Source organism: Muscardinus avellanarius, assembly GCF_963383645.1.
Source record: "Muscardinus avellanarius genome assembly, chromosome: 7".
Lineage (NCBI taxonomy): Eukaryota > Metazoa > Chordata > Mammalia > Rodentia > Gliridae > Muscardinus > Muscardinus avellanarius.
In genome coordinates this window covers 3,353,721-3,381,026 of record NC_137793.1, presented here as the reverse complement: position 1 = coordinate 3,381,026, position 27,306 = coordinate 3,353,721, and the positions used below count along the sequence as shown (strand labels likewise).

Here is a 27,306-nt window from a genome sequence, read left to right as displayed (position 1 = left end):
AATCAATAATAAAAAACAGGGCTGGAGGTGTGGCTCAAGGTAAAATTCCCCTGGGTTCCATCCCCAGTAAAAAAACAAAAACAAAAAATTACAAGCCGGGCACAGTGTTGCACGCCTGTAATCCCAGTATTTAGGAAGTTAAGACAGGAGAATCTCAAGTTCAAAGCCAACCTCAACAATTTAGCGAGACTCTGTTTCAAAATAAAAAAGAAAATAGGGCTGGGGTGTAGCTGAGAGGTAGGATGCCCTGAATTCAATCCCTATTACAAAAAAAAAAAAAAAAAAGCATTCCACACGCCTAACCTACCGGACGTCCTCGCTTGGCAGCGCAGCACACTCCAGTGCCCATTGTTCCCCCGCCATCACGTGGCTGACGGGAAACTGCAGCCATCCCTGACCCAGAAAGGGATCAAAATTCAGAATTCAAAGTAGGGTTTTGCTGAATACATAATCACTTTCACACCTTTGTGAAGCTGAAAAATTCTAATTGAAACCAGCGTAAGTCAGGGACTGTTTGCATATATTTTTAAAAGCTTCCCAGGGGATTCCAAGGGCAGCCAAGTTTAAAGCTACTGCCCACTGCCCTCCAGGGACTTGGGTCTGGATTTACAAAATTCCCCTGTGCTGATATAAGAAGGATCTGTAGCCGGGCGTGGCAGCGCACGCTTCTAATTCCAGCATTTGGGAGGCTGAGGCAGGAGGAGGTTCACTGACAGCCTCAGCTTCTTAGGTCCTTTGCAACTCAGGGAGCACCTGTTTAAAAATAAAGAATAAAAAAAATAGGGCTGGGGTGAGCCTGTAGGTAGACTGTTCCTGGGTTCCATCCCCAGTACAGAAGAAGAAAAAAAAAAATGAAGAAGGAGAAGGAGAAGAAAAAAGTTGATGATCTGCCATCTGCGTTATTCCCACTTTCCAGAAACATGGTGGCAGCTTCTTCTAAAGAGCAGACTTCCATGTGGTCCCTCCACAGACTGCTCTGTGCCTTCAAGATAAGGGGCCTGTGCAGGAAGCTCAGAATCTCAGAAGGGCGCTCCTGGGAGTCCAGGCTCCGTGGCCGCTCATCGTATACTTGGGAGGCTGAGACAGGAGGATCCGAGCAGGTTGGAAGCCAACCTCAGCAACTTAGCAAAACCTTCAGCAACCTAGAGAGACCCTGTTTCAAAGTAAAAACACAAGAAGGGCTGGGGGTATAACTCAGAGGTAGAATGGCCCTGGGTTCAACTCTCAGCACCACAAATAATAGTAATAATAAGAAAAAGTACATCTTGGGAGATAGACAGATGCCCGAGGCCTCATCTGGAGGAAAGCCGGATGGATGTACCAAGAGGGGAATCTGTCAGGGCCCCAGAAAGACAGTCTGCAGTGGCGGCTGGCTCAGGGCTTGAGGCACACGCTGATGCCTCGCTGTGACCCATGCTTCTCATATTTTGCATTATACTGTGTTCTGTAGGTTTGGCAGAAAGAATGTCCTCTTTGCAACCATGGCTGTGCAGACTGGCTTCAGCTTCCTGCAGATTTTCTCCATCAGCTGGGAGATGTTCACTGTGCTATTTGTCATCGTGGGCATGGGCCAGATCTCCAACTATGTGGTGGCCTTTATACTAGGTAAGAATGGCTTCCGAGACCCAGGGCTCCTCTGGCCGACCCTCAGAAATGCCCGGGAGGAGGGTATCACTGTGCTGTGCCTCCAAGCTTGGTCTGCATCCAGTATATGTGTGTTGGGGAGGGCGTGGAACCCAGAGGGAGCCAGCTCTGCGCTGGGCCCTGAAGAGTGGTCAAAGAATAAAAGCTCAAACTGTAGGAACAGCCACACCATAACGGAGACACATTCTCAGGAGCCCAGGGCAGGGAGAGGCACAGAAGAGGAGTTCCTGAGAAGCAAGCGTGGTGCCGCGTTCCTGTCATCCCAGGACTTAGAAGGCCAAGATAGGTTCATAGCCAGCCTCAGCCACTTGTGAGACCCTCCGAAACTTAGTGATACCCTGCTTCAAAAAAAAAAAAAAAAAAAAGGAGGGCCGGGGATGTGACTCAGAAGTAGAATGTTCCTAGGTTTCAATCTCTAACACCACAAGAAGAGAGAGAGAGAGGAGAGGGGGGGAAGGGGGGTCCTGGGGGAAGGAGGGAGGGAGGGAGGGAGGGGGGTCCTGGGGGAGGGACAGCCTGGGGATGTCTTCATTCTGGACCATGGAGGCATCAGGCGAGAGAGGCGTGAGCCAGCGAGGAGGCATTCGGTGCAGCCCACAGGCAGCTGTGGCCTCGCCCTGAGTCAGCCACCCAGAGCTTATCAGCTCCATGCAGGGTGCGCCTCACTGCCCTGAGAGCCAGCCTCACAGCCTGCGACTGGTGGCTACTTCCAGGAATACCCACTGCGGGAGGGAGAGTCACCTGTTATAAGGCCAAGCGGGGGCTCCGGGGGCCTTCTCCGCTTTCCTGGGGGAAGTGGGTGAGCTCCAGGCAAGTCCATCGGGCTGTCCTCAGGAGTGAGAGTCCCCAGGGTGCTCTCTGAGCCCCCAGTATGGGCAGGTTAGGGAAGGGAGGCAGGGGGATCTCAGGCATATTAGACACCAATTCCTATGAATTGTGGTCTAACGTGGTCATTCTGGCTGGCTCAGCGCTGTCCCAGTTTGCCTTTTATGTCATAGTATAATTATGACTCATGCCCCTTTAATAGGAGCCTGATGATTCTTGTCTCAAAGTCTGCATCTATCCGGGTGTGGTGGGCACGCTTATAATCCCAGTCCTCGGGAGGCTGAGACGGGAGGATTGTGGTTCGTGGACAGCCTCAATTACTTAGTGAGGCCCTTTGCAACACAGTGAGACCCTGTTTCAAAATAAAAGATAAAAAATAAGGCTGAGGATGTCACTTGGAGGTAGAATGCCCCTGGGTGCCATTCCTAGTACTGCAAACAAACAAACAAAAAACTTGACACCTAGCCAGGTATGGTGGCGCATGATTGTAATCCCAGTCCTTGGAAGGAAGAGACGCGAGGATCGCAGGTTCACAAACAGCCTCAGCAATTTAGTGAGGCTCTCCAAAACTTGGTGAGATCCTGTTTGAAAATAAATAAAATAGGGCTGAGGCTGTAGCTCAGAGGTAGAATGCCCCTGGGGTCAATCCCTAGCACCAAAACAAAACAAGAACCTGCACCTGCTTAGGGGAGTCGCGGCTCACGGCTTTGACGGTGCTCTGCTCTCTTAGTGGAAGATGTGCACACCTCGGCCAGGTGGCCGAGATGGGTTTGTTCACATTCTTCCTTTAACCATTCATGAAGGGCCCCTTGCCACAGGCCCAGCCTGGGTGTCTGCCAGGGAGGAGGGGAGCTCGCCCCAGCCCTGGGTGCCCCAGCACACTCTTGAGTAGGCCTGAGGGAGGGCTGCCCTCCTCCAGCAGGGAATGAGAGGCACAAGGTTACCTTCAAGACCTTTTGTGAAGAAAGCCCAGGGAGCTGCAGGCCAGTGCTGGAAACTGGAGAGCCGAGAGACTTACACACTGTAACTTCCCGATGCCCTGTGGCCCTGCAGAACCAGGACTCTTGGCATGGCCAAGCCTGTTGTCCTCACCTTGTGAGTCCCCAGGGCCCATCTTCCTTGCAGTGGCTGTCCTTCTACCCAAGAAGCCCAGCACATGACTGTTTGGACCAGACCCGTTGTCCCAGAAACTGAACAGCCCCCCCAAAAGAGGACTCTGCCCAAACCGCAGATCCGTATCACGGCAGGACTGGAGGAGCATTCAGAGGGGAAGGGCAGGCCATCATGGCCAAGCCGGAGCAGCCCCGGTACTGGGATGAGGTGCTCCCCCGGGGCTGCGGATGAAACCTGCCTCTGGGTGGCACAGGGCGCTTCTGGGGCTTGGAGCTTCTTCTCTGCGTGGGTGAGGCAGGGACAGCAGATCCCAGGCTTCTGCAGAGAAGGCCTGCCATCCCACTCCTCCCTGCTGCTGCTCGGGGTGTGGTCCCACGTGCAGGGCTGGGGATCAGCCAGAGCAGAGGTGTGTCCCTCCAGCGATCAGAGGGCGGGATGCTGGATGCAGGGGGCCTGCTATCAGCTTGGGTGCCTGCCTGTTGTTCTAGAGGCTTCTCGGGAAACTACTGACTTTGGGGGGTGGCATGAGACTTGTGTTGGATTCTCAAGTCTGAGAGTTTAAGAGTGTCACTGAAAACTAACCTGTCCCAGGACAGCACCTGGGACAGGAGGAAGTGGTGCCATGGGCTGGGTGGCGGCAGGATTCCACAGCACACCAGTGCCCTCTGGTGTTTGGGGCTGAAATAGCCAAGTCACAGTTTGGGTTTGGGTTTGTTCTTTTTTCTTTTTCTTCTTCCCCCTGGATTTGAACCGATCAGGTTTTATTTGACTTAAATAAACTGAGGATGCGATCTGGGTGGAAATTTCCTTCTGTTCCTTTATTTCTGGCCTCAGGCCCTAGGGAAGGTTCAACAGGGCTCTGTGGTAAATATCTCCAGTTTTAGGGCTCTTCACATTCACTTGGGAGCAAAATTATGTCCACTCTCAAGCTGTGTAGCTAGGAGTCCTCTCCTGGTACCACTTTTTAAAATGAATCAGATAGCCTGCTAGAATCATAGGATTCTAGAAAAAGGCTTTTCTAACCAAAGTGACATAAGGTAGGTATGCATGACGTGACCGTGCTGCCGATGGCCACCAAGGACCAAGGACACTGACCCTGCTCATACCCGACTCTCACGGTCTCCCCACTTCTCGCCCTCAACCTACCTCAAAACCTACAATAGCCTCTTTCGTCCCGTAGACGAGCTACATTTTCTGCATGAACCTTTCTTTGCTTCCTTTCTTGATCAATTGCTCCATTCCGTGTTTTCCCAGTACCCCCTCTCTCACAAACATACATCTCTTTTTTGTTTTTCCTTTCACACATACATTTTTGGGGCATGTTGGACCATTTAAAACTTTGCTTCCTCTAAGCCGTTTTCCTTTTGAAAAGCATATAACTGATGGCATCTTCCTTGATAACTTTGGCTACCAGGATGCTCCGGCAAATTTGAAAATTAACTATATTAACTCTGCAGCTTTTATCAGCCACTTGTTTATTTATTTGCAGTACCAGGAATCGAACCCATCCCACTAGGCAAGCACTCTGCTACTGAGCCCCTAAAATGCCTTTAAGTTGAAATATAACTTTGTCTTAGTCTAATTAGATGGGATACCATAACAAAATGCCACAGGCTGGGTGGCTTAAACAAGAAAAAAAATAATTCTCCATGGTATTTTGATCAACATTTTCACTGCTGTAATCCACAATAACTGACCATACAACGTGAAGGAAGAAAATTTTATTGCTCGTGATTTTTTGGAGATTTCAGGTTCAGCCCATGTCAGGCTGGGTATGCAGAGCTCAGAGCATGACGGGAGTGAGCAGAGAGCGGGAGAGAGCACGGCTCTGCCCTGCACCATGGAGGCCAGAAACAATAGAGAGGAAAAGGAGGGATCATATATAACACCAGGCCACACCCCCAGAGACCCCTCCTCAACCAAGCCCCGCCTCCATCATGGCTGCCTGCTCTCCAGGAGGTCTCAGAGGACGTTATGAAGCCAAACCATTGCACATGGTTTGGGAGAGTAGAAGTCCAAGATCAAGGTGCCAGCAGGGCCGGGGGCTGGTGAGGGCTCTCCCCTGGGTTACACCGGGCTGCCTCCCCCTGCGTGTCCCCCTGGGCAGAGAGGGGAGAGGAGGAGAGACCTTGGGTATGTTCCCAGAGCTCACTCTCAGACACTTTCTAGTGCCTCTCACAAGAATAGCAGTCTTATCAGATGAGGACCTCAAACTTATGAAATGATTAACCCTAATTTCTTACTTTCTTCAAATACGGCCACACCTGGGAGTTGGGGCTTCAACATATAAATTTTGGAGAGACAAAAACATTCAGTCCATGCCAAATTCGCATCCACAACATGATATTCCCTTCTTTAAAGTGTGCACACAGTGGGTTTTAGTACATTTGCAAAGTTGCAGCACACTACCAGCTCTTAACTACAGAACGTTTCCCTCATCCCCCAAAGAAACTCTCCCCAGAGCAGTCATTCCGCTCTCCCCAGCCCTGGCGACCACGGATCTGCCTCCCGCCTCTATGGGTCTGCTTGTTCTGGACATTTCATATAAATGGAGTCACACGGTGTGAGGCCTCTGTCCTGGCCCCCTTCACTGACTCTTTCAAGAGAGGCCCACACTGTAGCGTCAACTAGCCATTGTAGGAACGCTCATTCATTGCATGAAGAGCCAGTGTTGTTCTTCTCTTCAGCAAGTGGACATTGGGGTTGTTTCTACTTCAGGGCTATCATACATACGCTGCTCTGAACATTCTTGTCTCGAAAGTGTGTACCTGGTGGGGTGACTCCGATTGCTTTCAAGGTCTTTTGTAGACGTGTTTTCAGTTCTTTGGGGTAGATATTAGGATCACTGGATCACATGGTCACTCTATGTTCAGCCTTTTAAGGAACTGCCAAGTTCTTTTCTTTCTATTATTATTATTATTATTATTATTATTATTATTATTATTATTATTTTGCAGTACTGAAGATGGAACCCAGGGGCATTTTACCTCCAAGACACACCCCCAGACCTATTTTTTATTCTTTATTTTGAAACAGGGTCTCACTGAGTTACAAAGGCCTCATTAAGTAGCTGAGGCTGGCCGCGAACCATGATCCTCCTGTCTCAGCCTCCTGAATTCTGGGATGACAAGCACGCCCACCACACCCAGCTACTATTTTCAGTATAGTCAAGTGATTCTGTTCCTCTTCAAGTCACAAATTATACTTTTTTATATTTTATTTTAATGGTACCATCATTATCATTGTTATTATTAGTAGTAGTGTTACTTGGAATTGAACCCTGGGTCATTCTACCCCTAAATTATATCCCCAACATTGTTTTTGTTCTTTTTAATTTTTTTTTTTTTTTGTGGTACTGGGGGTGGAACCCAGGGGCTTTTCTACCTCCGGGCTATACCCCCAGCCCTATTTTATAATTTATTTGGGAACAGGGTCTCACTAAGTTGCTGAGAGCCTCACTAAGTAGCTGAGGCTGGCTTCGAACCTGTGCAATCCTCCTGTCTCAGCCTCCCAAGCGCAGGGATTATAAGCATGCACCACCACGGCCAGCTATTCTTTTTAATTTTGAAATAGGGTTTCACTAAGTTGTGGAGGGCCTTGCTAAATTGCGGATGCTGGCTGCGAACCTGCCGATCCTCCTGTCTCAGCCTAAGTCCTGGGATTACAGGTGTGCACCACCATGCCTGGCCAGCCTCATTTTGGGGCTGGGTTCTGCTGCAGGTCTCCTGGTCACTCATGGAGTTCATGTCCTGCTGCCTCTGTGTGGAAGGTGCCAGGTGGTTCCTGCGGCTGACTGCCAAAGAATAGCCCTGTTCTATGACAGGGAGCCTGGCCCTGCCGGAGCCACTCCCCAGAAAAATGGGACTGGAGGTGTATCTCGGAGATAGAATGTCCCTGGGTTCCATCCCCAGTACTGAACAAAAACAAAGATAAAACAAAACAAAACAAAACAAAACAAAACACCCCAAACTTCAGGGCAAGTAGGTTGATAAGTCTTGGCTGTCCTCCCACCATCTGCGAACTGGACCACTTCTGCCCTGGGCCGGGAGGTGAACACCTTTTCCCTTTCCTAGGTGGCCCTCATTTTGAACTCAATGTCCAGGCGGTGGTATAAAAGGCCAACAGCGAGGTGGGCGGCCGCGCTAACGCCCCCCTTGTTTTGCCCAGGAGCTGAAATCCTCGGCAAGTCGGTCCGCATCATATTCTCCACGCTGGGCGTGTGCACGTTTTTTGCGGTGGGCTACATGGTGCTGCCCGTGTTTGCTTACTTCATCAGAGACTGGCGGATGCTGCTGCTGGCGCTGACGGTGCCCGGCGTGCTGTGCGTCCCTCTGTGGTGGTGAGTGAGACTCCATCCCGTCGGGCCTCCTCAGGCCGAGCCGGGAGCGCCCCCGCCTCTGTGTTGGGCCGGGCCCTGGCTCTGACTGTCCACCGCCCTAAGAGCCCTGTTCTCAGGGACCCCCACCCCTCCCCCACGCTCCCCCACAGTCTGTGGCTGGCTGTTGATGTTCACGGAGATGGATTCTTGGGTTTGTTTTTAACTCTGCCCCCTGATTCTGGGCCTGGAAACCTTTTGTTTTTTCAGCGACAGCCCTCTGTGACCACAGATTCTGCTCTTGCAGATTCAACCAACACAGGAGGCCAGAATCATTTTGGAAAAAATGCATCTCTACCGAACATGTGCAGGTTCTTTTTCTTGTCACGATTCCCTAAGCAGTAGGGTCCAATGACAATTTACACAGTGTCTGCACTGTACTACGTGGCTCGGTGGTAGAACTGTGCTTAGCATGCACGAGGCTCTGGGCTCAGTCCCCAGCACCCAAATAGGCAAACATACACTTATATGCATTGTGTTAGGTATTCTAAGTCATCTTGGTATGTGTGTGTGTGTGTGTGTGTGTGTGTGTGTGTGTGTGTTATTTGGGATTGAACCCAGGGGCATTCTACCTCTGAGCTATACCATCAGCCCTATTTTGCTTTTATTTTTAATTTTTATTTATTTATTTTTTGCAGTACTGGGGATGGAACCCAGGCACATTCTACCTCCAAGCTATACCCCAGCCCTATTTTTTAGTCTTTTATTTTTGAAACAGGGTCTCACTGAGTTGCGAAGAGTCTCACTAAGTAGCTGAGGCTGTCTGTAAACCACGATCCTCTGGTCTCTGTCTCCTGAATGCTGGGATTACAAGTGAGTACCACCATGCCTGGCTTTGATTTTTAATTAATTAATTAATTAATTAATTAATTAATTTGTGGTACTGGGAATTGAACCTAGGGGCATTCTACTTCTGAACTATGCCCCCAGTCCTATTTTTTATTCTTTATTATTGAAACAGGGTCTCACTAAGTTGAGGAGGGCCTCACTAAGTTGTCCAGGCTGGCCATAAACCTGTGATCCTCCTGTCTCAGACTCCCAAGTACTAGGATTACAAGCACCATCATGCCTAGCTCTTTATTTTTATTTTGAAATAGGGTCTCACTAGGTTGATAAGAGCCTCATTACTCGCTGAGGCTGTCCTCAAACCTGTAATCCTCTTGTCTCGGCCTCCCAAGTACTGGCATTACAAGTACGCACCTCCAAGCCTGGCTGAGATGTGATTTAAAGTATACAGGAGCCGGGCGTGGTGGCGCACGCTTGTAATCCCCGCGCTTGGGAGGCGGAGACAGGAGGATCGCGCAGGTTCGAAGCCAGCCGCGCGTGCTGGCTTAGGAGACCCTGTTTCCAAAATGAAAATGTAAAAATAGGTATGGGAGTGTAGCCCGGAGGTAGAAGGGCTTCCAGGAACCCCAGTACCCAAAAAAAAAAAAAAAAAAAAGTATACAGGAGGATTGTGTAGATGGATATACAAATAGTATGCCATTTTTATAAGAGACTTGAGCATTTATTATTTTGGTACTAGTAGGGGTCCTGGAACCAGTCCCCCACAAATAAGAAGAGATGCGTAATTCCTCGTGACGATTAGCTCCTAAGGTCTGCCTGGTTATCCGCTTTGTCTTGAAGGATAGAGAATTACTTTTGTTTGAAGAAGAAAGAGGGAACTGTTCTTTTTTCTCCTTCCACAATCTGGAAACTCAATTTTTTTCCATTTCTTTCTTTTTTCTTTTCTTTTTTGTTGTTGGTATTACTGGGAATGGAATTGAACCCAGAGCTTTATGTGTACTAGACAATATTCTACCACAAGCTACACCCCCAGCCCCTTCCCAACTCAATTTTGACACAACAGTCAATGAGAATAATAACGTTTGGCAATTCTAGCCTCAGTCCTACACGAAAGGACTCGCTGGGAGATTTGAGGTGAAGGAATGAATTAAGAATAATTAAGCCGGGCGTGGTGGCGCACGCTTGTAATCCCAGTACTTGGGAGGCTGAGACAGGAGGATTGCAGGTTCAAAGCCAGCCTCAGCTACTTAGCAAGCCTAATAATAATAATAATTATAATGGAAAAAGGTCCTAGCCATGCCCTCTTTGGGGGAGTTCCCATTTCTTTGCTTTTTCTATATTTAAGCAATAAGAAAGGGGATTTTTCTCCCTTGAAGAGTCTGGTTCATATTCCATCTCTCTCTCTCTCTCTCTCTCTCTCTCTCTCTCTCTCTCTCTCTCACTCACTCACTCTCATTCTTCTTGGTTTTGTTTCATTATCCTAAGATCAAATCTTTCAATAGTGGCAAGTTTTACTGATTTTGTTACCATCGTAATAAAGTTCTTCGATCATTTCTTTGGAATTCTCAGTTTAAACTAGACTTCATGTTTGCCTGGCCACATCTCTGGATGTTACCTACAAGGTCCTTTACCTTGCTGCAGTCTGTAGGCAGCCCGGAGAAGTTGGCAGGTGGCCCCTCGGCCTTGCCTGGCTGGCCAGCTCAGGTTAGACCCCGCCACGCCACTAGCCTCCGAGGGCCTCCGAGGCTGCTGTGGTTCACCAGTGTAAATTCTCGACAGGAAGTGTGTGTGGACAGGGTCGTATGTACATGCAGAATCTTTTCCCTATTTCCCTAGAATGTGAGAGAGAGAGAGTTGTTGTTGTTTGTTGTTGTTTTTTTTTAAAAAATGGTTAGCTGTAACTCTGGTTTATTGAAGTTTCTTCTGGAATCCAGTTTGAGGGGCAGCATACAACGGGAGGCCCTTATCTACACAGCTCTGCTCCAAGGAAAACACCCACATATGGGAGAGCACAGCAGTCTTCTAGGATGACGGCTACCATCATCGTGGTCGTCATCCTTGAACCCTCTTCCCACAACCCGCTTGCTAACTGGATTTTCTGGAAAAGGTGTTGGTGGCTCCAAGTTCTCTCTAGACGCAGACAAGGTTCTTTCTGCCTCTCTGGATGAGTGATTTTAGCTATCTGTGTTCCCTGGCTCTGGTTATCATTTTGGCCTAGGAGATTAGTACTTTCAAAATACATTAATCAGTTTTATTACCATCTGATTCAATCAGAGAGGAGGGAGGGGAGAGAGACCCACAGATACGCTCTGGGGGTCCACCCAGAGGTCGCAGATCTTTCCCTCCAGACACGTATCTCAGCTGGACAGTTCTGATGCTCAGCCCCCCCCTCCCCCAGAGTTCCCAGCAGAAAAGCCCAACCCACAAGACGCTGCTCACTCCGCCCTGGAGAGAGTTCTCGCCTCCGTTGCCCGTGGGCTGGCCCGTGAGCGCTGCTGGCTGTAAGCACTCTGTACCGGGAACAAGACTGTCCCAGACAGAGGGCCGCCAGGGGCCAGCACTAACGAGCAGCGAGCTGTTCATTTTCCTATAAGAACAGATAGCTTTCTTCTGAACGTCCAGTGCTCGAGAGTGGGGCTTCCTTGAAGCAGTGTCCATCGGCCAGTGGGCAGGGATGCGGAAGGGAGGGTTGCTGAGCCAGACGGCTGCCTGCTCAGAATGTGCCAGGCAACACCCCACCCTCGCTTAATGTAAATCAAGTCTCCCGAGAGATTCTAGGGTACAGAGTCTCTTGGTACCCCACCAGCTGTCCACATGCTCCACTGGACTTGAGCTTCTGTGCACCCAACGCCAACTTGAACACAGAGATAACAATGGCCCTGAGTGTGTTAGTACAGTTTTAGGGTAAAGACCCTGGCTCCGGGGATCCTTAAGGACTAGCTTCTGTCACTTGTCCCAAGCGCCCATCAAAGGGGTGAGCAGCGCTGAAGGCAGGAGAGGAACCTGAAGCCGTGCGGCTCTCCCGGGAAGATGAGGGCTCTGCTAGTGTCGCTCTGTCTTCCCTGGTGCTGATATGAGCTTCCAGACTATATCATGAAGGGTGGTTGGAGCGTGTGTGGTCAAGCAGTCTTGGTCAGACTCTAGTTGATTGTGTCTCAAAACTGCTCAGGAGGAACTTTTAGATGGGCTGCGATGGGAAAATGGCTGTTGCCTGGGGTAGGTTTGACTCATCACAAGATGCTGCTCTGTCGGGCCTGCTGTTCTAGTGCCCAGGGCTCTGAGAATCACTCTGAGAATCACTCAGAGCCAGGCAGCCAGACCCAAGTGCGGCAGAGATGCCAAGACCTAACCCTGCTTTTTTTTTTTTTTTTTTTTTTTTTTTTTTGTGGGTCTGGGGATGGAACCCAGAGGCATTTGACCTCCGAGCCACATCCCCTGCCCTATTTTTTTATTCTTTATTTTGAAACAGGGTCTCACTACGTTGCAGAGGGCCTCACTAAGTAGCTGAGGCTGTCCGCGAACTACAGTAGCTGAGGCTGTCCGCGAACCACAGTCCTCCAGTTTCAGCCTCCCGAATGCTGGGATTACAAGCGTGCACCACCATGCCCAGCTTACCCTGCTTTTTAGTTACCCCTTTGGCACCTGCAGGCCCAAGTGAAGGGCAGAGCTTCTAGGAACAGCAGCCTCCAAGTCTCTCTTACAAAGACAGAGGGCTGAAACAGGAGGCAAACCTACCCAGACACTGCAGGTGGTTTGGGACTTCTTATTTCTCAAAACTCCTTTAAAAGAGTTGGCAGTAACAGCCAGATGTGGTGGCACATGCTTGTAATCTTAACATTCGGGAGGCTGAGACAGGAGGATCGTGGTTTGCAGACAACCTCAGCTACTTAGTGGGCCCTTTGCAGCTTGGTGAGGCCTATTTCAAAATAAAGAATAAAAAATAGAGCTGATCAGAGCAGGGGAAGAGGCCATAGATACAGGTGGGGAACTTCTGGCAAATCCAGGCTGAATAAACACTAGGAATCAAAGGTCAAGGCTAGCCCCCAGTTCCTGTAGAATTTTTCTTCTTCTGGTTTTTTTTTTTTTTTTTGTGTGTGTGTGTGTGTGTGTGTGTATAGTTCTAGGGTTTGAACTCAGGGGCATTCTACTTCCAAACTGTACCCCCAACCCCTTTCAATCCTTTTAATTCATTGTTTGGAGACAGGGTCTTGCTAGGTTGCTGGGAGTCATGCTAAGTTGCTGAGTCTGGTCTCAAAAACCTGCCATCTTCCTGTCTCAGCCTCCAAGTACTGGGATTACAGGCCTGTGCCACCTTGCCCAGGGTATTTCTAAGCAGAACCTGGTTGTCGAGGGACACTGCTCCGCAGGGAGATGCCCGTGAAGTATACAGTACTGTGTGCTAAGAGCTCTCATTCTGCATGAATATAATAACCACACGTGGCTATTTACATTAAAATTAGGCTTAGTTGGGCGTAGTGATGCACGCTTGTAATCCCACCATTTGGGAGTCTGAGACAGGAGGATCACAGGCTCGAGGCCAGCCTCAGCTACAACTCAGTGAGGCCCTTTACAACTCAGTGAGACCCTGTTTCAAAATAAAGGAAAAAAATAGGGCTGGGGTTGTAGCTAGGAAGTAGAATGCCCCTGGGTTACAAAAAGATATTAATTAAAAGTAAATAAAGTTAAACTTCCATTTCTTCAGCTGCACAAGTTCCACTAGCTCAGTAGCTGCCTGTGCTCAGAGGCTACTGCAGGGACGGCACAGATGTAGTAGGCTAGCTCAGAAGTTTCTGTGGCTAGCGCAGCTCTCACCACTGCAGGTCACCCACCTGACGTGGTCCCAGTTCATTTCCCCAGCCCTGTGCTAGCAGGCCGCGGAGGGGGCTGGTGGCTGGCTGGTCTGTACATTTTGTTTTGATCTACAAGCATGGCTTTGATTACAAGCATGGCTCACCACACCTGGCTCTAATTTTTAAAAATTAATTTTTTGCAGTACTAGGGGTCAAACCCAGGGACATTCTACCTCTGAGCAACACCCACAGCCCTATAGTTTATTCTTTATTTCAAAACAGGGTCTCACTAAGTTGCTGAGAGCCTCACTAAGTAGCTGAGGCTGGCTTTGAACCTGCGATCCTCCTATCTCAGCTTCCCAAGTACTGGGATTACAAGTATGTACCACTATGCCCAACTTAAAAAATAATTTGAAACAAACAAACATAGGAGCTCATCTCCTCCAGACTGTTTGGGTACTTGCTAACCTGGGAGCCTACTGACCATGGGGACAGCCCACAGGTGGTACCAGTGCCCGCACCACCCCCTCTGAATGCAGAGGGTAAGAGCTCAGGGAACACGGGGCCTGGCCATTCTTTACCCAGTGTCCACGTGAACATCACCAGCCAGGCAGCAGTGTCTTCCTTGGGATGGAGACACCAAAAAGACGTCTCTCCTCTCAGGGCTCTTACCTACCGCCAGCTGGGAGCGACACTGGCCGCTCAGGTTTGCATGGCCAGCGGCAGCTGCCCTGGCTTAAACGTGCCGGAGTTAAGGTCATTCCTCATGTGTGGCCTGCTCCTGGTCTTCAGCCCAACTGGAGATCAGGCCAGTGATTTATTTACTTATTTATTTATTTTTGCAGTACTATACTAGGGAAAAAATTTTTTTAAATGATCTTGAGGATGGAACTCAAGGGCATTCTACCTCCGAGCTATACTTCCAGGCCTATTTTTTTATTATTATTATTCTTTATTTTGAAGTAGGGTCTCACTGAGTTGCAAAGGGCCTTGCTAAGTAGCTGAGGCTGTCCATGAACCGCGATCCTCCTGTCTCAGCCTCCCAAATACTGGGATCACGAGGGTGCGCCACTGTGCCCAGCTTAGTCCTGTGATTTGATCAGCAGTTTGAAGCTTAAAGTTGCCTTTATTGATCCCTATGATTCAATGGAAATCTTAAGAGGACTCTCTCCTAATGATCTTTAAAAAGACCAAGCGACCATTACGCATAGTATGCATGCATTGAAATGTCACACCGTCCCTAAGCAATACCTATACTCTCTGTGTGTCAATTAGAAATAGAAATATATTTGAAAAAAGACAAAGTAGAATTTTACAAAATTAAAATGAGCCAGGCGTGGTGTTGCGTGCCTGTAATCCCAGTACTTGGGAGGCCGAGACAGGAAGATTGCAGATTCAAAGACAGCCTCAGCACCTCAGTAAGACACTGTTTAAAAATAAAAAGGGCTGGGGCTATAGCTCAGGGGTAGAATGCTCCTGGATTCCATACTCAGTACCACACACACACACACACACACACACACACACACACACACACTTAAAATAATCTTGGCGAAGCGTATGGTTTATCGTATCAAACCCTGCTTCAGAAGATTTTGATACTATAAATGAAAATAATAAACTATGGAAAATGGCGTCTAGGTTTATCCCTGAGTCTCCGCGGTGGCTGATATCCCAGAGAAGATTTAATGAAGCGGAAGAGATCATTCAGAAGGCTGCGAGGATGAACAAGGTCGCTGCGCCCGCGGTGATATTTGATCCTGTAGAGGTAAGTGTTTAAATATGTTTCCTCTCCGGGTCAGCTCTGTATTCTTGATTTTTGTGAAATTTAATTTAATTCAGTATTTCTTAAGTGCCTGCGAGGTACCAGGTGCTGTACAGGCGTTGGCAGCACACCTGTGAAGACTCTAAAGTAAAATCCAGTTGGCGCGGTGGAGTGCGCCGGGGACGCAGCTACCGTGGGAGCGGAGGCAGGAGGGTCTCAAGCCAAGGAGTTTTGGGCCAGCCTGGCAACATAGTGATGCTCTGTCACTTAAAACAAATCCACCTTAAGGCAGGCGCATGCCTATAATCCCAGTACCTGGTTGGCTAGACAGGAGGGTCCCAGGGTGAGACCAGCCTCAGCAATTTAGCAAGACTCTGCAACCTGGGGAGCGTGCGCTTTGACACTAGAGAGACCTGGGTTGCAGATCCCAGCCTAATAGCTGGGTAATGGTATATAGCTTAGCAAGGGGTTCCCTTCATTTTGCAAGCTTATCTCGTTTTTTTAATATATATTTTATTTGAAAACAGGGTCTCTTAAGCCTGCATGGCTGGCTTCAAACCTGCGCCATCCTCCTGTCTCAGACTCCCAAGGGCGGGGATTACAAGCATGGGCCACCACACCTGGCTTATCTCAGATTTTTTATGGTCGTTGCCTCAAACCATGCATGCAGCTAAGCACAGATAATGTTTTTAAATGTCCAGAGTAGGTGGAAAAATGTGTTTGAGGGCTAGTCCACCCTGGGCTCCCCACGTACCTGGGCTGGCTGGTGTCATGTCTAGGGCCTTGGGGCCTAGAGCGCGGGCTCGGGATCCGCCCCTGAAGGCTTGGCCACAAGGGAAGCGGACATTCCACAGAGCCGCACATCCCCACAGTGGGTACATGTGTGTCTGTGTTCAGCCCCCGAGCTAACGCGGCATCGAGTGTCTAAGCGGCCATCAGATTAGATGAAAAGGTAAACACAGGAAGGAAGCGTTAAAGATCCGAGGAGTGCACGCTCGTGCACCTGCTGTGAAGAAGGGGCGCTGGGCAGCCCAAGACTGAAGGGCAGGGCCGCGCCAGGAGGGCAGCAGGGCTCCCTGAGATGGACGGAGAGGCGGGGCAGGGCAGTGCTGGCTAGGAGGAGGGTGGGGAACTCTGAGGACCCCTGAAGACCTCAGTAGTGTGCCCGCCTCACGCTCAAAGGCTGCACTAAGGCTAACCCAGGAAGCATTGCTCTGTGCAGGCCGTGGGGACGCCCGCGCTCCCCACCTAGGATCCTCTGTCCCGCCCGTCAGGACCTTCTCCAGGAGCAGGGCCCCTGGCATGCCTGGAGCTCAGTCACAGTGGCCGTGAACCCAGGCTCCCAGAGGGCTGCCCGGATCCTTTGCCCTTCAAGTTAAGGTGTCCATCCCCGAGTTAGGCAGAGATAACGCCAGGAGTGGTATCTATTAGCTATGTAGCCTGATTCCTATCTTCAAGAATCTGCGTTCTAATCACAGAGGACAGACTTACCCGGATGAAAACATCATAAAAATAGACAGGCAGTTATCTGTTATAAAGATATATAGTTCTGTTTTATAAGCCCAGTGTCAAAGTACCTGCTGGGGAGTGCACCTTTGCCTGTTCTTCCAGCCAGCTTTGCCTGGCCTGAACCCCACGAGCTCACGGAGGGCGAGGGCGCCCCCTTGTGCCTTCCCCAGGATCTGCAGACCCCTGCGCCCACCAACCCTGGCGTTCAGAATAACCAAGAGCCTAGCGGATGCCAGGGCCGTGCTCACCGAGTGCTAGTAGGCACTACTGTTGGCCTCATTTTTTCAGAAACAGAGGCACAGAGGAACTAAGTGACTTGCCCAGAAACCACCTAGCCATTAAGCTGGGAGTTACAACCTAGGTCTCTGCGGCGTTGAAGCACACGCTGGCATAGGCTGTGCCTTTTTACGTTGTTAGGGGCAGTAGCATTCACTTGGACAGGAAAAAAATAGAGTGGCGCCATCCTAGACATCACTCTTGCAGTGGGTGTGGTGGCGCATGCCTGTCATCCAGGACCTGATAGACCGAGACAGGAGGATCGCAGATCTGAGGCTAACCTCGGCAACTTCACAAGGTCCCTCAGCAGCTTCGAAGGACCCTGTGTTAACATCTGCAAACCAAAAGTGAAGGAATGAAGCCTATAAGCAGCAGTAAGAACTGGCCACTGAGCCAGCCGTGGTGGCGCACGCGTGTAATCCCAGTACTTGGGAGGCTGAGACGGGAGGATGGCAGGTTCAAAGCCAGCCTCAGCAACTCAGCAAGACTCTATTTACAAATAAGAAAAAAAAAAAGGCTGGGGTGTAGCTTGAAGATAGAATGCTCCTGTATTCAATCCCAAGTACAAAAATATAAATAAAATAAATAAAAGAAGAAAGAAAAAGAGAAATTGCCACTAACCGTGATGGCTAGCATCTTTCCCTCAATGATGCAGTAATAATAATAATAATAATAATAATAATAATAATAATAATAATATTGTTATTATTATTATTATATCTAAAATGTATTAGGCGTTTACTATGGCTCAGGTACTATGCTAAGCTTTAGCTAGTGATTTCACTTATCTTCTCAATTCCTGATTTATATATCCATTTTACAGAGAAGTAAACCCGAGGCTTAGAGAAGATAAGTAGTAACTTTCCTAAAGTGTCCCAGTTAATCAGAATCTGTTTTGATGTTAACAGACAACAAAAAGAAAAGTCTAAGAAAGCACACGTGGTCTCCTGGCTGCCTGGGGCTCCGTGGCCTTCCCCACTCAACAGGCCATGAGGCCCACAGACCAGGGTGATGAGAGACATCTATGGGTGGCCGCGTCTAGGGCAGGCTGGGGGAGCAGCCAGGCTTCGCGTAAGGAGACGGGCTGGCGGGGGAGCTGTATGTTTCAAGGGCCTCTGTCTAGAACGGGCTGCCACACGTGATGGCGCTGGAACAACATATATATGCGATACTCTTACTCCCCGCAGAGTCGTGGGTATCTTCATGGTGACACAGGAGTCGCTGCAGAGACTTTCCCCAGACATTGTGGCCAAGGAGACTTAGAACTTCTTAATCTCATGTTTATTTGCCTTTCTTCTTCTTCTTCTTCTTTTTAGCTACAGGAGCTAACCAGCTTAAAGCAGCAGAAAGTTTACATCCTAGACCTGTTCCGGACCCGGAACATTGCCACCATCACCATCATGTCTCTGTTGCTGTGGTAAGTGCCACGTAACCTAGGAATGCCAGCACACAGCACACAAGCGTACAACTGGTTTTCTTCGACTCAGGAAAAACATGGCAACGCCTGGGTTTTCTTGAGGCAAAAATAAAACTGAGGAAATTCTAAGTTATGTGGGTTTTGGTTTTTTCCCCTTCCAAAAATTGGTTTTATTTAATGTCCTCAGTTCTTAAGTTTCTCAATAAAGAAAAAAATCTCCATTAAAAAAAAAGAAATGCCTTGATTTAATTCATGGAACCAAAAACTAAAAAGAAAAAATATATATAGGAAACAATATTAAGTCTGCAGTTGTTCTGGGAAGGGTCCCTTCTCTGCTAGTGTGATGGGGTGCTGACGCACGGTGCTCCTGGTGCTAGGCAGAGTTGCTCAGTCAGCTCCTGCTTCCTGATGCTGACCTAGGGGCTGAGCAGGGAGTTTGAAGGGAGATCCCCACGGCCTGGAGCCTCGACAAGGATTTCACCTTGTAGAGGGGCTGATGGGGGCAGCGAAGGCGCAGGAATGACGAGGCGGCTTTGTGTACTACGCTTATAAAGCGTTCTGCAAGAAAAAGGGAGTGAGAAAAAAGAGCCTGCCTACTACATAATAGTAACACACAGACACACGAACACACACGAACACACACACGAACACACACGAACACACACAAACACACATGAACACACACACACGGACACACACACGAACACACACGAACACACACACACGGACACACACACGAACACACACACACGGACACACACGAACACACACACGAACACACACGGACATACACATGAACACACACGAACACACACAAACACACACGAACACACACACAAACACACACACACACGAACACATACACGGAAACACACACGAACACACACACGGACACACACACGGACACACATGAACACACACACGAACACACACGGACACACACATGAACACACACGAACACATACAAACACACACGAACACACACGAACACACACAAACATACACACACGAACACATACATGGAAACACACACAAACACACACGCGAACACACACGGACACACATGAACACACACACAAACACACACGAACACACATGAACACACATACATACACACACACAACGATCAGAATCAGTAGGCTCAGGTTGCAACCCATCTATTTTTAGTCATCCTGTTCTGGAATTAGAAAAAAAAAAATCAATGAAAGCGCTTCCGCCCTGAATCACGCAAATGCGTCCCAGGCAGCTGGGGGTCCTCCTGGGCGGCCTTCCTTCTGCCGAGCCTGCCAGTGTCATGGAGGCAAACCTATCCCGAGCAGCAGTGCCACAGAGCCAGTGACCGAGGGGCCCGTGTTCCATCCAAGCCGCTCTTATTCCTAAACGTGAAAATTGCTGCGATCCCAAGGGAAATAAGGTTTAATTGTTTTTTTCTTGGGTGGACCCTTGGTCTAGTACGTGTAAAGACATTTGACTGTCTGCAGATATCTTGTTTTTCAGTCATGTTAATAAGAAGCAAATTTCTACCCAGGAGAATCTGTTGAGTCCCAGCCTCTCCAGACTAGCAGTGCCTTACAGAACTTTCTGCAGGTGGCCACTTGAAATTTGGCTGGTGTGATGGAGGAACTGAATTTGTAATTTTATTTCATTTTAATTTCTTATAAGATCACAAGATCAGCTGGGTATGGTGGCACACGCCTGTAATCTCGGTACTTGGGAGGCTGAGACAAGAGGATTACAGGTTCTAGGCTAGCCTCAGCAACTTAGTAAGACCCTGTTTTATAATAAAAAGGACTGGGGATGTAACTTGAAGGTAGAATGCCCCTGGATTCCATCTTCAGTAGCAAAATAAATAAAAAAATAAAAAATAAAAATTGACTAAAAATAAATCACAAGTTTTCTTCTCTTTACCTCTCTTCCTCTTCTTTCTCTTCTTCCTCTTCCTCCTCTTCTTCTTCCTCTTCTTCCTACTCCTCCTCCTTCTCCTCCTCTTCTTTTTCTTCTTCTTCCTTCCTCCTCCTCTTCTTCTTCCTCCTATTCTTTTTCCTCTTCCTCCTCCTCCTCTTCTTCCTTCCTCATCCTCCTCTTCTTTTTCCTCCCCCTCGTCCTCCTCGTCCTCGTCCTCGTCCTCCTCCTCCTCCTCCTCCTCCTCCTTCTCCTCCTCCCTCTCTCTCTCTCTGGATAAACCCAGGGCCTAGCATGTGCTAGGCAAGCGCCCCACCGCTGAGCTACATCCCCAGCCCAGCCCTAGACAATCTCTTGCCCCTCACAAAATGATTTTAGAGAGACTTTGCTTTTGGCCATTTTCTCTTTCAGGATGCTGACCTCGGTGGGTTACTTTGCTCTCTCCCTCAACGTGCCTAACTTGCACGGAGACGCCTACCTGAACTGTTTCCTCTCTGCCCTGATTGAAGTTCCAGCTTACGTTACGGCCTGGCTGCTGCTGCGGACCCTGCCCAGGCGGTACATCATCGCTGGAGTCCTCTTCTGGGGAGGAGGCGTGCTCCTCTTGATTCAAGTGGTCCCTGCAGGTAAGAAGGTAGCCAAAGATAACAGCTTCCCAGAAAAGACGAGCCGCTGCTCCTGGATAATTCACCTTTGACATCGTGGACCACTCATAAGCCGGTTAGATAGATGATGGCCACCAGAGTCATTTTCTGGGTTCACACAACTGTGCTTAAACAGCAGAGTGGGTCTGGGGGCAGAAACCACCAACTACAGAGGGAGAGAACCTCCCAGTCAGCCCTTGTCCTGGGAAGACCAAACTCTTGAGTCATACTAAAAAAAGAAGAAGAAGAAGAAGAAGAAAACAGCTCCTAGTTTCTTGGTACTTTCAAGTCTTTTCTCAGAAGTGTATATGCAAGTGCTAGAGCTGATAGTGCATGCTGGTGGTGTACACTTAGTGGTTTTATGATCTGAATCTGAAAGTTGTTAAATAGCACACAAAGGCACACATTCTACCTTTTCCTCTGTGTCAGCACTCGCGCGCGCGCTCTCTCTCTCCCTCCCTCCCTCCCTCCCTCTCTCTCTCATTATTTATTATTATTATTATTTTTGGTACTACTAGGATTAAACCCAGGGGCATTCTACCTCTGAGTTACACACCCCAAGTCCTTTTTATTTGTTTACTTTGAAACAGGGTCTTCCTAGGTTATTGAAAATCTCAACGAATTGCCAAGACTGGCCTTAAACCTACTATCTTCCTGTTTCAGCCTCCCAACCACTGTGCCTGGCCAGCCCTTTTCTTTCTTTCTTTCTTTCTTTCTTTCTTTCTTTCTTTCTTTCTTTCTTTCTTTCTTTCTTCTTTCTTACTTTCTTTTTGTGATACTGGAGATGGAACCCAGAGGCATTGTACCTCCAAGCCACACACCCCCGCCCTATTTTTTATTCTTTATTTTGAAACCGGGTCTCACTGAGTTGCAGAAGGCCTCACTAAGTAGCTGAGGCTGTCTGTGAACCACGATCCTTCTGTCTCAGCCTCCCAAGTGCTGGGATTACAAGCGTGCACTGCTATGCTCAGCCTACCAGTCCTTTCTCTTTCTCTCTCTCTCTCTCTCTCTCTCTCTCTCTCTCTCTCTCTCTCTCTGTACCAGAGATGGAACCCAGGGGCATTCTACCTCCGAGATACACCCCCAGCCCTATTTTTTATTCTTTATTTTGAAACAGGGTCTCACTGAGTTGGAGAAGGCCTGCCTCCCTAAGTAGGTGAGGCTGGCTGTGACCTACAATCCTCCTGTCTCAGCCTCCCAAGTACTGGGATTACAAGCCTTCTCTTTAAAGATTAATCTTAACTATTTTAGCACACAAGCAACTTAACATGAAACTGTCGTCACAAATAAAAGACAAGAGGACAAAGGTCACTGGAGGCATTAATGATCTAGAATGATCTAGAATAACAGTCGATCAAAGTACACAGCCCCCTCACTCTCTGTCCTGGGCGCGTCCAGCTCTTAGGGCATTTGAAGAAGTGTTATTTGGGGAGTCCTTTAGGTTAAGAAAAATATTTCCATGGAAGCAGATAGGCCAATCCAAGCAACTAAGCCTCGCCTGTGAAAGCACCCCGCTGACAGTGGGTCTCCTCCTCAGAGTACTCCTTCTTGACCATCGGGCTGGTGATGCTGGGCAAGTTCGGCGTCACCGCGGCCTTCTCCATGCTCTACGTCTTCACGGCCGAGCTCTACCCCACGCTGGTCAGGAACATGGCGGTCGGCCTCACCTCCATGGCTTCCAGGGTGGGCAGCATCGTCGCCCCCTACTTCGTTTACCTCGGTGAGACGCCTCTTGTCCCTTCGCTCTTCCCTTCCATCCATTTTGAATGGAAAAGTATCAGATATCTGTGGAGAAAAATCCTAACAGCATAGAAAATACTGGAAGAAGTGCAAGTTCCTCTTTCCTCCCCCAGCCCTATCAAGACTCTCCACAATCTAGCGAGACCCCGTTTCAAAAACAAAAAGGGCCCGGGGTGTAGCTCAGAGGTAGAATGCCCCTGGATTCAATCCCCAGTACCACACAAAGTAAGTAAATGATAATAAGGATCTGTCGCTCTCCTTAGTGAAGCCAAATAAAGAAGGAATGATTATTCCAATCACATAGGAGACCCTTATCTGTAAATGCCGCAGAAAAAAACCGAATCCAGATGCCTCAGATACTTAGTGAGGCTTTCAGCAACTTAGTGAGACCCTGTTTCCAAATAAAATATAAAAAAGGTCCGGGAGTATAGCCCGGAGGTAGAAAGCCTCTGGGTTCCACCCCCAGTACCACCAAAAAAAAAAAAAACAGCCTGGGCAATTTAGTGAGACTGTGTCTCAAAATAAAGGTGAAAAAAGTCTGGGGATACAGCTCAGGGATAGGGCACTTGCCTGGCTTTAATCCTCAGCACAAAACAAAAACAAACACAACAATAACAACAAAGACCCAGGGTCTCATGGCTCTGCAGATCTGACCTTCACTGTGGGTACTGGTTTAGGCAAAAACGAGTTTGCACCGTATTTAATCTGGGCAGGACCTATCCCTGAGACATCTGGTCAACCTCTCTCTGCCGGCTTCCCACCCCCAGCTCTAATTGCTGCTACCTTAAGAGAACTTTGGCAGGCAAAGCCTTCTATCACATGATTAAGCAGGAGCTTAGAAAATATCAGTTGACTGGACAGAATTTGAAAACCTTATAAGGCAAAATCGAGTGGGCAAATGGTTAGAGAAGTACAGCCAGTGTCACCTAAGGAGAAACTGCAAGGCTTTGCTGACTTTTATTTCTTCTGAAGATGTTCAGACTGAAAAGCCCTCTCCTAGACTCTGCCACTTTTCCAAGCACAGCTTTTTTTTTTTTTTTTTTTTTTTTTTTTTGCAGCACTGGGATGGAACCCAGTGGCATTCTACCTCTGACCTACATCCCCAGCCTTATTTTTTTGTTGTTTATTTGGAAACAGGGTCTCACTAAGTTGCGAAGGTCCTCACTAAGTAGTTGAGGCTGCCCGTGAACGTGTGATCCTCCTGTCTCAGCCTCCCAGGTACTGAGGTTCCAAGCGTGTGCCCCCAGAGGGTTTGTTAAGAGCGTTCAGGGAACCGTGTCTCACTGACGTGTTGTGTCTTGTACTGTGCAGGTGCCTACTACAGGGTTCTTCCCTACATCGTCATGGGCAGTCTGACGGTGCTGATTGGAATCCTCACCCTTTTCTTCCCTGAAAGTTTTGGAGTACCTCTACCCGAGACCTTAGAGCAGATGCAGAGGGTAAAAGGGTAAGTGAGACTTGTCTAAATGGCAGAAGAAGACACAGGCAAGAATATCTGGGATGCTTCTAGACAAGAAGAGAACTGGTCAGGTAGGGTGGCGCATACCTGAAAACCCTGGACTTGGGAGGCCGAGACAGGAAGATCACACGGTCGAGGCCAGCCTCAGTAATTTAGTGAGACCCTATTTCCAAATAAAAAATAAAATCGGGATGGGAGTGTAGCTCAGAGGTAGAATGCCCTGGGTTTAGTCCCCAGCACCACACACACACACACACACACACACACACACACACACACACACACACTACCAAGTAGAGACCGGCTCTGTCAGACAGTAAAGCATATTGTTTGGAAGTGGTAATTAAAATAGCGTGGTAATGGCACAGCAATAGATATAAATGGGATAGGAGAGAGTTTGGGATAAAACCCAAGAATATATGAGAATTCAGTGTGTGATTTTTTAAAAAAGCAGCCATTTAAAATCAGTGAGGGAAAGTCAGATAATTAAAGACAGACAACTCAGGAGGAGAACTGGCCAAGGACAGGGCGAGCGGTTTGTAAAGGCAGTGGGGCATCCCAGCCGCTCCGAAGGCTGAGGCAGGAAGATCGTGAACTTGAACCCAGCCAGGGCAACGCAGGAAGACCCTGTCTCGAAGGTGAACTGTAAGCATACAATTGACACATGAAAAAAAAGTACTTGTCCACTTTCATGGATACAAAATAAAAGAGCTTAATATTATTTCTTGGACTGTGAGATTATAAGGTTTTTTTTTTTTTTTTTTTTTTTTGCAGTACTGGGGATGGAACCCAAGGACCTCTGAGCTATACCCCTAGCCCTATTTTTATTTTATTTTATTTTATTTTATTTTATTTTATTTTATTTTATTTTATTTTATTTGTGGTACTGAGGATGGATCCCAGACTGTACCTCTGGGCTACACTCCAAGACCTATTTTTTATATATTATTTTTTTATTTGGAAACAGGGTCTCACTAAGTTGCTGAGAGCCTAAGTAGCTGAGACTGGCTTTGAACCTGCACATTCCTCCTTTCTCAGCCTCCCAAGTACTGGGATTACAAGCGTACGCCACCACGCCTGGCTTATTCTTTATTTTGAAACAGAGTCTTACTAAGTTGTGGGGGGCCTCACTAAGTAGCAGAGGCTGGCCGCGAACCCGGATCCTCCCTCCTCAGCCTCCCAAATGCCGGGATCACAAGTGTGCGCCACCACGCCTGGCTTTGCTGCCACTATCTTTAGAGAATGAGAGAGCAGAGTCAAAAGTCCAGGCTCTGGAATCAAGGCTTGGCCTTTCTGGTGACCAGCTAAGGGCTCCTTCAGGAGCTGCCCGGGTAGAACGCAAGTCATCCTCACTGCCCCCGTCCTCCAGGAGATTACAAGTGACTCAGGATTTAGGGTCTCGGTGTCAGGAGCCAGCGGCCAAGCCAAGTAACTTTCTCTGATACCACAGCTTGGCAAACATTTAAAAGCTAAGTGGTGTGGAGAAGCGTAGATCCCAAGGTGAATCTGCCTGGCTTCAGACCCTCCTCTACTGCACGCCTTTGGACAAGTCATTTATGTTTCCTTGAACCTCAGGGTTCTATCTGTAGAACCTGTGTCTATGATGTGGTACTACCTTGTGTGGCTGTTTGAGGTTATGTAAGATAAAGTGTTTGCTGGGCTGGTTGTGATCAAGATGCGTCCCTGTGTGGATGGATCCTAGGCCCTGAGACATGGACAGCTAAATGTCCGTTCTTCTAAGGATGTAACTACTTTAGTTGTGACTTTTAGTGCCAGGCGTGGGGGCGCACGCTTGTAATCCCAGCATTCGGGAGGCTGAGACAGGAGGATCGCGGTTCGCGAACAGCCTCAGCTACTTAGTGAGGCCCTCTGCAACTCAGTGAGGCCCTGTTTCTAAATAAAGAATAAAAAAATAGGGATGGGGGCATAACTTGAAGGTATAAAGCCCCTGGGTTCCATTCCCAGTACTGCTAAATAAATAAATAAATAAATAAATAAAGCCAGACATGGTGGCACACGCTTGTAATCCCAGCATTTGGGAGGCTGAGACAGAAGGATCGCAGTTCGCGGACAGCCTCAGCTACTTAGTGAGGCCCTCCGCAACTCAGTGAGACCCTGTTTCTAAATAAATAAATAAATAAAGCCGAAGATGTAGCTCGGAGGTAGAATGCCCCTGGGTTCCATCCCCAGTATAATAAATAAATTAATTAATTAATAATAAATAAAGGTGGCCCCATATATTCAAAACCATAAAGTACTAGACATAAATGCATGATGTTCTTCAATTAGCATTCAAATCATTACTTGGTCATTGATTAGAAAAGAGTTGTGTGTGTGTGTGTGTGAGTTTGGCTTTTTGAGGAGAGTTTATTGTATTTTCTTCAGCAGCTATTTTGTTTTTAGGTTCAGATGTTGCAGAAAATCAAGAGACTCGGTGGAGAGGGAAGAAGTTCCAAAAGTTCGAATAACTGCATTCTGATGAAATTTCTACCACATCTGGCAAACAGAAGAAGATGCTGATGTAAGACTGTGTGAAGAAACAAAGATTCCTGCCGAGAGGGACAGACCGCAACGGCTGGAACGGACTCTGCCACGGAGAACTGCGTGTAGGCTCTGGACCATTCTCCCAGATAACTTTTGTTTAAAAACAAAATAAAACAAGCAGAGGAAACTCAAGAGAGTTTTCCTTACTAATTTATTTGATGAAATACACTTGTAAGAATTTTTTAAAAATGTGTTAGTCAAGGGTTTGGTTCTTCCATAAGAAGATTAATACTTATTTCTAAACATACAAATGCTATCCAAATAAAAAGATCATTGTATTAATACAGTTTACTAGATGACAACTGTGTGTGTGTGAGTGTGTGCGTGTGTATGCACATGTACATGTGGAAATATACTCTTACTGTTCAGGAGTTGTTACAGAGCCAGAACGTGAACCAGCACACTCAACGTTGTAGTAGTTTTGAAGTGAACTCACGCGGTCTATAAGCAAATGATTATCCAGCGAGCAGGTTCCGATCCTTGGACTCCACCCAGCTGGTTGTGGACGGCCCAACAC

General features: G+C 48.1%; 1 protein-coding gene across 2 annotated transcripts in view; it reads left to right on the top strand.

The window, feature by feature from the left end:
• Window positions 1-26,724, top strand: part of LOC308265301 (solute carrier family 22 member 4) — a gene marked incomplete at both ends in the record, with an annotated part of 46,301 nt that extends 19,577 nt beyond the window's left edge. The window contains 8 exons of one of the 2 annotated variants that reach the window (XM_080698917.1): window positions 1,451-1,605; window positions 7,750-7,921; window positions 15,175-15,301; window positions 18,406-18,500; window positions 20,814-21,028; window positions 22,584-22,766; window positions 24,098-24,233; window positions 26,649-26,724. In XM_080698917.1, coding sequence (XP_080555043.1) covers window positions 1,451-1,605; window positions 7,750-7,921; window positions 15,175-15,301; window positions 18,406-18,500; window positions 20,814-21,028; window positions 22,584-22,766; window positions 24,098-24,233; window positions 26,649-26,724 — 1,159 coding nt within the window. Of the gene's footprint in view, window positions 1-1,450; window positions 1,606-7,749; window positions 7,922-15,174; window positions 15,302-18,399; window positions 18,501-20,813; window positions 21,029-22,583; window positions 22,767-24,097; window positions 24,234-26,648 lie in introns of both variants that reach the window. The other variant, XM_080698916.1, reaches the window with a different exon arrangement.
• Window positions 26,725-27,306: the final 582 nt, after the last annotated feature.